The following is an 11,109-nucleotide window of genomic DNA, read 5'->3' as shown; positions in this document are numbered from 1 at the left end:
CTGACAGTGCTCTCTGCTGACTTTTCTGTCCCAAACAGGAACTGTCCAGAGCAGGAGAGGTTTTCTATGGGGATATGGACAGTTCCTATCTGGGACAGAGATGTCAGCAAAGAGCACAGTGTTAGACTGAAAAAAAAACATTTCCTGCAGAAGTAAAGAAGTAAGTCACAAGTCTATAGAACTTTCTGAAACCAGTAGATTTGAAAGTAAAAATTCCCCTTTCAGGTTAGGGCTACATGTTGACTTTGGTCAGTCAACATGAAAATCACAATGCAATGCTGCTTTGTGGCATCACATCTTATGCTGTGACCGCACTGCAGTGTGACACAAAAAAATTATTGGTTACAAATAAATTTGTCATCACCACTGCAGCTCGCATTAAACACCGACCTGCAACTTTGCAATTTTTGTGAATAACCACATCTCAGCTGTAATAAAGTCACACAACAGCAAGGTCAGGTGACAAAGATGAGATTTGTTGCTTCAAGATAAGCCAAAATAGGCTCCACACGTTACCCTGCTAAACTAATACAACCCCCCCCCCCCCCCCCCCGCCACACACACACACACACATCAGACTGCGGATACCTCTCCCCGCTCCTTCGGTTCTATAGGGGGCATTGTATAGGGCTGCCTGGGTTATTGCTAGATCGTCCGGGCAGCCCATAGAGAATAGTGACGGTCTGCTGCCGCCGCCCCTATTCCACGGACAGACTGCAGCAGAACGCTGCTATCACAGTTGCTTGTTTTTGAATGTTTGAAACACAAACGACTGCAACAATCAGCCAACATGAACGACGTCAGCTGATCGTTGCCTTCTATTCCACGGGACGATTATCGGCGATAATCGCTCCATGGAATTGGGCCTTTTGACTAAGGATGTGTTTACACAGGGAGATTTATTTTAGATTATTGAAGCCAAAGCCAGGAATGGATTTGAAAAGGGGAACAATCTGTCTTTCCTTTATGATCTGTTCTCTGTTTATAGTCTGTTCCTGGCTTTGGCTTCAAAAATTTGACAGATAAACCTCTTAAGACACCATTATACAGTCTACACATGTGCCAAATTTTTCAGATTGTGGTTTGATAATCTGAGGAATCTTAAATTTTTTTTTTAATACCAACTACTTGGCTTGCAAACACTGGCGTAGCTACCATGGGGGCAGGGAACACTGTCACTATGGGGCCCGGCGTAGCATAGGGCCCGGGCCCCCTCGGGAAAACGAGTGTCCCAATGATGCTGAGCATGACAGTATGTGATTCAACAGCATCCGCCCCCCCCCCGGGGGGCGGGCAAGCCGCAGAGGGGTGGTGTGGGACGCACAGCACAGGCTGGAAAGGGGTGAGCGGAGGCAAGATGTTTGGTGGGCAGGCTGCAGAGGGTGCCGGCGGTGCCGCCAGCCTCCAGGCGTTTAACAGCGCCGCCACAGACCTGCCCCCACCCCTTCCACTAAGTGTCCCGCAAGCCTCCCGGCCGGACATGGTGCTCGTCGGTCTCTGCAGGCAGCCGCTGGGACCACAGGAGAAGGGGATCGCGGGGTTTAGTGCAGACCCCCGATCCCCTGTACAGCTCCAGGACCTGCAGCGGCGCAATCACCTTCTCCTGTGGTCCCTGCGGCTGCCTGCAGAGACAGAAGAGCACCATGTTCGGCCGGGAGGAGAAGGTGTGTGTGGAGGCGAGAGGAGGAGGAGGTGGTGTATTTGCCCTCCTGCTGCAATCACCTCCAGCTACCCCAGTCCCCCTCAGTGTCCCCTCCTTCAGTCACCCCAGTCCCCCTCAGCCACCCCAGTCCCCCTCAGTGTGTCCTCAGTCACCCCAGTCCCCCTCAGTGTGTCCCCAGTCACCCCATACCCCCTCAGTCCCCCCAGTCCCCTTCAGTGTGTCCCCAGTCCCCTAATTCCCCCTCAGCCACCCCAGTCCCCCTCAGTGTGTCCTCAGTCACCCCAGTGTGTCCCCAGTCACCCCATTCCCCCTCAGTCACCCCAGTCCCCTTCAGTGTGTCCCCAGTCCCCTAATTCCCCCTCAGCCACCCCAGTCCCCCTCAGTGTGTCCTCAGTCACCCCATTCCCCCTCAGTCACCCCAGTCCCCTTCAGTTTTACCCCATTCCTCTTCTGTGTCCCCCCTCAGTCACCCCAGTCCCCTTATTCCCCCTCAGCCACCCCAGTCCCCCTCAGTGTGTCCTCAGTCACCCCATTCCCCCTCAGTCACCCCAGTCCCCTTCAGTGTGTCCCCAGTCCCCTAATTCCCCCTCAGCCACCCCAGTCCCCCTCAGTGTGTCCTCAGTCACCCCATTCCCCCTCAGTCACCCCAGTCCCCTTCAGTTTTACCCCATTCCTCTTCTGTGTCCCCCCTCAGTCACCCCAGTCCCCTTATTCCCCCTCAGCCACCCCAGTCTTCCTCAGTGTGTCCCCAGTCACCTTCCGTGTCCCCCCTCAGTCACCCCAGTCCCCTTATTCCCCCTCAGTCACCCCATTCCCCCTCAGTGTGTCCCCATTCCCCCTCAGTCACCCCAGTCCCCTTCAGTTTTACCCCATTCCCATTCAGTGTTACCCCAGTCCCCTTCAGTGTCCCCCCTCAGTCACCCCAGTCCCCTTATTCCCCCTCAGTCACCCAAGTCCCCCTCAGTTTTTTCCCCATTCCCCTTCGGTGTCACCCTAGTCCCCTTCAGTGTCCCCCAGTCCCATTCAGTTTCCCCCCTCAGTCATCCACTACTACACCCCATATCCACTATATCTCCACTACTACACCCCTTATCCACTATACCTCGACTACTCCACCCCTTATCTACTATACCTCCACTACTCCACCCCTTATCCACTATACCTCGACTACTACACCCCTTATCCACTATACCTCCACTACTACACCCCTTATCCGCTATACCTCCACTACTACACCCCTTATCCACTATACCTCCACTACTACACCCCATGGCAAAGCGTAGCCTGCTTAATGATGCTATGACACACATCTCAGGACACACCCCCTTCAATCGCTATTCCCCCCCCCCCCCCTGTCCAGGCTTCCCAGAGCGGGCACCCCGCTTCGTCCGTCATGGCCGTAGGAGCGGCCCATCTCTGACAACCGCCGCCCCGCCCTCCGCGTCCCACCAATGACAGCTCCCCCACGTTGCCACAGATCCCGGTCCCTGCCGTCCCTCTCCTACCTCCCTAATACTGGAGCAGTGTCCTGGAGCCCCCCAGATGGTGTTTCTGGGCTGCCCATGACCCCCGTTCTCACCTTCCTCCTGAACGTGAGCTCTCCCTACCAGACAGGACAAGACCAGAAGAGGAGGCCAGAGCAGGAACCAGGTCAAGGTAAGATTAACCACAGAGAACTATAACCCCCACCATGTCCTGCTAATAGTTCATGGTGGGAGTTATAGTTTTGTAACCTGTTGCTCTCACTGTTGCAGAACTACAATCCCCATCAAGCCCTACTGACAGTACATAATGGGAGTTGTAGATCTGCAATGGATTAGAGGATGACTCAGTATGGAGGGGGGAGCAATGGCACAGTAATATGCAGGACTACATCTCCCAGCATGGTGTGTGGTAGTATACAGGACTTCATCTCCCAGCATGGTGTGTGGTAGTATACAGGACTATATCTCCCAGCATGGTGTGTGGTAATATACAGGACTACATCTCCCAGCATGGTGTGTGGTAATATACAGGACTTCATCTCCCTGCATGGTGTGTGGTAATATACAGGACTACATCTCCCAGCATGGTGTGTGGTAATATACAGGACTTCATCTCCCAGCATGGTGTGTGGTAATATACAGGACTACATCTCCCAGCATGGTGTGTGGTAATATACAGGACTTCATCTCCCAGCATGGTGTGTGGTAATATACAGGACTACATCTCCCAGCATGGTGTGTGGTAATATACAGGACTACATCTCCCAGCATGGTGTGTGGTAATATACAGGACTACATCTCCCAGCATGGTGTGTGTGGTAAAATACAGGACTACATCTCCCAGCATGGTGTGTGTGGTAATATACAGGACTACATCTCCCAGCATGGTGTGTGTGGTAATATACAGGACTACATCTCCCAGCATGGTGTGTGTGTGGTAATATACAGGACTACATCTCCAAGCATGGCATGTGTGTGGTAATATACAGGACTACATCTCCCAGCATGGGGTGTGTGGTAAAATACAGGACTACATCTCCCAGCATGGTGTGTGTGGTAATATACAGGACTACATCTCCCAGCATGGTGTGTGTGGTAATATACAGGACTACATCTCCCAGCATGGCGTGTGTGTGGTAATATACAGGACTACATCTCCAAGCATGGCATGTGTGTGGTAATATACAGGACTACATCTCCCAGCATGGGGTGTGTGGTAAAATACAGGACTATATCTCCCAGCATGGTGTGTGTGGTAATATACAGGACTACATCTCCCAGCATGGCGTGTGTGTGGTAATATACAGGACTACATCTCCAAGCATGGCATGTGTGTGGTAATATACAGGACTACATCTCCCAGCATGGTGTGTGTGGTAATTTGCAGGTCTACATCACATAATAGGAGTTGTAGTTCTTCAACAGATAAGATGATGAAACAGTACACAAGGGGGAGATGGTGACACAGCACACGAGGGAGAGCTAGCACCACAGTGTCTCACAACTCCGGAGCGTGCTCTGCCTTCATGGCGGCTCACAACATGTCATATGTCAGAGAGAGTTTCTTTTGTGGCCAGAGGCAGCTGTGCACCTCCAGCTGCAAGAGCTCCCCCCCCCCCCCCAATACACATACTCACTTTGCCTGACGCAGCGTTCCTTTATTCTCCCAGCTCCATGGTGCGCAAGTGGCATGCTAGGGAACTGCGCCAGGCCAGGTGAGTATGTGTCGGGGGGGGGGGGCATACAGTTTTTTGCTATGGGGCCCCATGAATCCTAGTTACGCCCCTGCTTGCAAATGATACCAGTATTTGATTCATGCTACTACTTCCTAGTACTCCTAAGGTTGGCTTCATACGGGCGTATTATAACCACGTATAGGTGTCCTTATTACAGATGCAAGTCATGTCTGATGTTGTCTAATGAACAGAGCTGACAAGCCATGGGAAGCTGGCCTAACCTCTTCTGTAAAAATAGTTTATTCCAGGCAGACAGTGTCACAGAGGTGACACTGTCAGCTCCCACCTCGCTCCCTGACTACTGCCTGAAGACACAGCTGTGGCCAGAGTCGACAGGCCAGCTGCCTTTGAACTCCATGCTATTTTCCCTGGGTGCCTGGTAAAGTTGGATCCAGTCCTGGGAAACTAATTCTAAGGTCTTTATATCATGTGGATCATTTCATACCTTATAGCTAGTGAAATCAATATGCTTCTACAACCAGAATTACAGAGAAAATTTCAGTTTTAATAAAATACAAGTTTATTGAATTACAAGAATGTTATATATACGCAGTTCACTTTAGCATAGTCCATGAGGACAACGAGGTAATGATAGGTCAGTGACTGATATAGCGACTCTACAGTAAAGGCCACCATACACCTTCCATAACTGATGTCAGAATGATCTTTCGGAACGTTCAGCAGGCGAGTGTTCAAGTGTTCTTTACAGGAAGCAGAAGGATGAGCCGCAACCAGAGAGTTCTGGCTGCATCTTATCCCTCCTAGAACAAAGGAGTTCAGGCACTGATTTTTTATTTTTTTTTTGTCACACCTGACCCATATCTCCACAACATCATCCGTTGGTGATCGGTCAGGAAAGCCCCATACAACTTTTAACTGCCAAACCTGCCGTGAGCGGCGGGTACGGCCCACAATAGTATAAGGTGTATGGGGACCTTAAAGGGGTACTCCAGTGAAAAGCTTTTTCCCAGTAATTGAAACACATTACAAAGTTATATAACTGTTAATATGCTTCAATCACCTATCTGCCCCCCTTCTCTATCTTTCCCCCCCTCAACCCCCCACCAGGAAGTGATTTAAATTCATTCTTAACTAATGACTGTTGACCCCAGGCTGCTTTGTGGAAGCCATTTTTTGACAATAACATCAAGAGGGAGGTGGGTCTAAGCCCTGTTAGGCCAGCCTCTCTTTGTCAGATGGCACAGGTTTCTCAGCTCTGATTGGGTCTGAGTCAGACATCACAGGAGACAAAGTGCATCATGGGAAAGCCCAAACCAGGAAGTAAAGAAAAAAAATGAAGACACAAACTGGAACTTCAGGGACCTGCAAACAGCGGGAAATTCAAACGGAGACAGACTCCAGAGGGATGGTAAATGTAAAAACTATGTTTGATTGATTGATTTTTTTTGTTCATCAGCGTTGGAGTACCCCTTTAAGATTCAACTAACCTGAATCAGCGTTGGAGTACCCCTTTAAGATTCAACTAACCTGAATCAAACAAAGTGCCTGTCGATACAATGATTATACTTTCCGACTCTTGATTCCCTGGACAGTCCAGTCTTATTCCAGACTTCTCCAGTAATCAAGATCAAATCAGCCGACGAGTGCGAGTTTGCTAGCTCGTCGACTGATCTGACACTTTTGCACAGGCCCATTATCGGCTAAGTGAGTGATCCTTGGAACACTTGATGATAATCTGCCTGTGTAAAAGAGCCCTTTCTGTGGATTCGCTCACTGACTCGGCCAATCCATCTCCAGGATAAGATCACACAATAGCTGGAGCCTCTTGACACTTGCTGCCAACAGCTGAAGTCAAGGGAAGAGAAGACTTTGGAACATTGGCTTTCTACTAGTGGCTATTAGTTCTTAAAGTAATAAGCTGCTGTCAGGAGTCAGATAGCAATAACCACCCACTCTCTAGTCAGAGGACACAACGCTCAGCCAAGCAATCATGTCACTGTGGGGATCAGAATAGCGGTAAATGTTCTGCTGAGAGTGGAAGCATCTGTATGGCTATAGATCTAAAACTTTATACCGGTTTGTTAGACCTCCTGCATCACCAGGTTGAAAGTGTTCTGAACCCACCAATGTGATCTACAATCTAATGTGTATGGAACCTCCCAACCGTACTGTAAGGGCAGAAGGAATAATGATGTGGATAAGACATGTAATTTCCACAAGCCCGATCCCTTGTTCTTAGAGATAAGTCCCCACCAGAGATGTCCAGCGCCCCCTTACTCTCCTCTCTACACCAATATAAACACAACCAATTGTGTAGGGTTGTGTTGGAGTTAGGAGAGGTGGACATTAGGTTTCTCTTAAGTATGGCCAACTTTAGGTGTCATTTCCAGTTAAGGATTATCGTAAGTGAAAAATTTTCAAAACCTATAATCTTTGCTTTTTCTTTTAAACCAAATATACAGATGGTATTTAATAACAGAACAATATATTAACTGTAAAGTACTTCTTTATTTCAGTATTATTTTAAAGGGGGTTTCCAATAACCAATAACCTATCCACAGGACAGGTAATGAGTGTGATCGTTGGTGATCTGACCTCTGGGGCCTCCACCAAGTATGTATACTGATGCTACATGCAAACTATGCCAAAGATATCTAAATAGAATAGAGCAGCAGTGTCCCACCCATTTATGTTGGAGGTCTCAGAGGTTAGACCGCCACCGATCAGACACCCATTACTTGCCTGTGAAGTACTTTTTTTATTTTTTTTTTTAATTCTGGAGAAAATCCCCTTAAACACACATCTTTAGTCTCACCGATGCCTTACCAAAATGCCAAATCCTCACATCTGCTCGAGTGATCTGCAATTTACCAGCTGTAAATACTTCTTATGTTCAACTTTGGATTAATACTTTGCACAGTTATTTGGCATATAACTCACTCAAAAAAACAAACAAACAAAAAAAAAACTCTGCTGTTGTAGTCCTGTGTCAAATGGAAACTAGAATCCGTCAGAAAAGCAGTCTCTGTAATTCCCATACAGTCATTTTGCACAAATGGATGTAAGTCCACAGTCCAAGTGCTAAGTGCACTTATTAGAAGTCAATAAACACCATCGTCCTCCTGGGTCACACTTGCTTCTGCTCCACATGACTCCATGTCAGTAGAGGTGTCTTCCTTAGCTGTAGATCGGTCCTGGAAACAGTCCACCCCAAATACTTTCAGCTGCTTCTCAGAGATGCACCTCAACAGGATCTCAGTGTCCTGGAACTTTTTATGGTTTAGTTCCTCAGCCCTGGATGCTTCTTCTCTCGACAACCTGACAAGAGCTTCGCCGAGACTGCCGCCATTGTCATCATATAAGAGATAGATGTCCTTTTCAGTCAAAGAAAATCCATTGAAAAAGTCAATAACGTCAAGTTTACTCACACCAGCCGCAAAGTTTCTTAAATAGAAGTATTTCACTTCAGGCTCCAACTCTTCCTCTGAAATCAGTTCACCGTGTGCTGTCGTGCTGTGGATTAAGTCAAGCATACGGGCTTTGGTGATAGGCAGCACTCTTACACGATATCCCATGAACAATACTTTGTCCAACTCAAGAGCCCGGACGTAGTCATTTTCTGTGATGAACATCACAAAACATTCAGTCGTTCTACTTCCATTTTTAAAATGAAACGATATCTGGGAGTCACCAACAAGGTTGTGGAAGAACTTCTTTATGTGCGATTTTTCGGCACGGGGACTCATATTCACTAGGTGCGCATAAAATTCCCGAGCGTATGCGGTGTTCCCATCGTTCCCAGACATTTCAGGTAACGATTGGCATACTTGTTTAGTTTTTCCTCCCCAGGAGATCCATTCCCCTAGACGTGACGGCTTCACATAATATACAGAAAATGCATTTGGCTTTTTATACCATTTACTAGAATTTTTAGATAACCGATACATCGCCAGAATGCTTCTGACATCATTCAGGTTCTCAAATTTTACAAGGGCCTGTCCGTTCCTAACTTTATTTGTAGTTTGGAAAATTACACTTTTCACAGACATGCCTTTGAAAAATTCTTTTACATGAGAAAGATTTGCACTTAAGGGACTATAGGATATACGTAAAAAGGCAGGCTTAGTCGTCTGCCTATAGCCGGAATTAGGCACGGGCTCAGTCATCTGCTTATAGCCGGAGTTAGGCACGGGCTCAGTGGTCTGCCTATAGCCGGAGTTAGGCACGGGCTCAGTGGTCTGCCTATCGCTGGAGTTAGGCACGGGCTCAGTGGTCTGCCTATAGCCAGGGCTAGACACGGGCTCAGTTGTCTGCCTATAGCCAGGGCTAGACACGGGCTCAGTCGTCTGCCTATTAGGTTTCTGCAATTGTGACAGTGAAACATATACAGGAACATCCATCAGAGGTTCGCCCGACCTCTGCAGAGCGTATTTTACACAAGTAATTTTCTTAAAACTAACAAAAGCCTCTCCATGCACCCCACCAATAATGTTAACACCAGAAGGAGCAATCTTCAATCCACGGAAAAATTTTCTAATGTGACCAGAGTCGGCATTAGGTGGAAGACCTTGCAATCGCACCGTCAGTGACATCTTTATTCTTACTCAATGTGGTCCCTGTTGACATAGAAACGTACAGATTTTTCAGTTAAAAACAATAATTATACAACACATCTGAGAATTGCAAGTGCTCTGTGCACACCTGTGCAGCGCTCCTATAATAGTTATGTCAAAGCCATATACTAAATAGGGCTCGTGCAAGGAACTCGCTGGGGCATGGGATGTATCCATGGCAACCCGATCTTCCAATGACAGCTGTGACTGCATGCTGCACCTTGGTCTATCCTGCCAATATTTATAAATATAGCTATATCAGGGTGGGTTATTTACAGGAGTTGTTTTAACTCAGCATTTTTGGGTGCTGCTATGTGTTCAATGGTCACAGTCATACCATATCCTGTTTAAAGAGGATGTACCATCAGGTACATTCTCTTTAATTTGACCCACCGATACAGCGGCGCTGTCACGGGGAAGCCGGTCGATCCTCGGCTGGGTTCCCGAGTACGGCGCTGTTCTATGCACGGGTAGTTCAAGCACTGGAGGCTGGTCGGCCCGCTCCCAGTGAGAGGGAATTCCCTCCCCTCTATGATACGGCTACTGTAGAATCAATGGAGCCGCATCATACAGGGGCAGGGAATTCCCTCCCACTGGGGGCGGGCTGGCCAGCCTCCAATGCTTGAGCATCGGCCTGGTACCAGCGCATAGAACGGCGCCGTACACGGGAACCGGGCAGCAGGGGGGGGGGGGCTCAGGGATAGAGTCCCATTCTCCAACTGTTCAGCCGCACATCTCTCCATGTAATAAAAAATGGATGGCAGACAGCTTTCTGTGTCATTACTGCAGAGCGCGCACACCTTCCTCTCTGCCTGCCCGAATTGCTGGGGAACCCCTCTCTAACACTGACAAACTATCTTCTGGGTATATGGAAGAGAGCGCCATACACTGTGTAGTGGCCGTGCTGAGTTACTGCAGTCCGACTAATGTGTGTGGATAGTGGAGCTGCAGTAACCCAGCACTGCCACTACATGGCGCTGTCTGCATACACGGGCTATAGGCCGCTCTGTACACTCTATACAATGCCGCCTCTTGCAGAACTCCTTCCCAGCACATAACACAGTGACCTTCATGTAATACCCGTACAGCCCGGGCCTGGGGACTAAACTTTACCTGCGCCTCCGCCTACTAACAACGCCCCTCCCCCCACACCGACTGCCCCGGCCTCCGTTACCACGTATAAAGCTATAGGCGCCGATACACACACATACACACCGCTCCCGAACACCGAGCAGGGCCCCGCTAAGTCGGAGATACGAGCACTCAGGAATGGCGGGCAGAACGCGCAAGCGCACCGGCGACCTTTGACCGTTCAACTGTGCGCATGAGCGGAAGTTAGAAGTTTTTTTTTTTTTTTGTAGCCGATCTCTATGGAGATGAGGCGCACGTGACGTCGTGACGTCACGCTTCCTATAAAATAGATGTTTACCGTTCTGTAACTTTACGGCTGTTGCAAAATGACAACTGTCAGGGCATGGTGGGAGTTGTAGTTTAGCAGCAGCCTCAGAGGTTCTAGTAAAGCATGGATGGGGAACCTTCGGCCCTCCAGCTGTTGTAAAACTACAATTCCCATCATGCCTGGGCAGCCGAAGCTAAAGCTTCGGCTGCCCAGGCATGATGGGAATTGTAGTTTTGCAACAGCTGAAGGGCCG

The 11,109-nt window shown here is 48.7% G+C and overlaps 1 protein-coding gene across 2 annotated transcripts; it reads right to left on the bottom strand.

Annotated features, from left to right (window-relative positions):
• Window positions 1–5,935: 5,935 nt before the first annotated feature.
• LOC138784367 (RNA-binding protein 12B-like) lies at window positions 5,936–10,772 on the bottom strand. Of its 2 annotated transcripts, none has more exons than XM_069959901.1 (2): window positions 10,663–10,772; window positions 5,936–9,460 (listed from the first exon to the last, which is right to left on the bottom strand). In XM_069959901.1, the coding sequence occupies exon 2, from the start codon at window positions 9,434–9,436 to the stop codon at window positions 7,946–7,948; it is 1,491 nt and encodes a 496-aa protein (XP_069816002.1). In that variant the 5' UTR covers window positions 9,437–9,460; window positions 10,663–10,772; the 3' UTR covers window positions 5,936–7,945. The 2 variants fall into 2 exon arrangements, with proteins under 2 accessions (XP_069816002.1, XP_069816001.1); XM_069959900.1 differs by having other exon boundaries at window positions 10,673–10,772.
• Window positions 10,773–11,109: the final 337 nt, after the last annotated feature.

Source organism: Dendropsophus ebraccatus, chromosome 2 (assembly GCF_027789765.1).
Source record: "Dendropsophus ebraccatus isolate aDenEbr1 chromosome 2, aDenEbr1.pat, whole genome shotgun sequence".
In the NCBI taxonomy this organism is placed as follows: Eukaryota; Metazoa; Chordata; class Amphibia; order Anura; family Hylidae; genus Dendropsophus; species Dendropsophus ebraccatus.
This window is presented reverse-complemented; position numbering and strand designations above follow the sequence as displayed.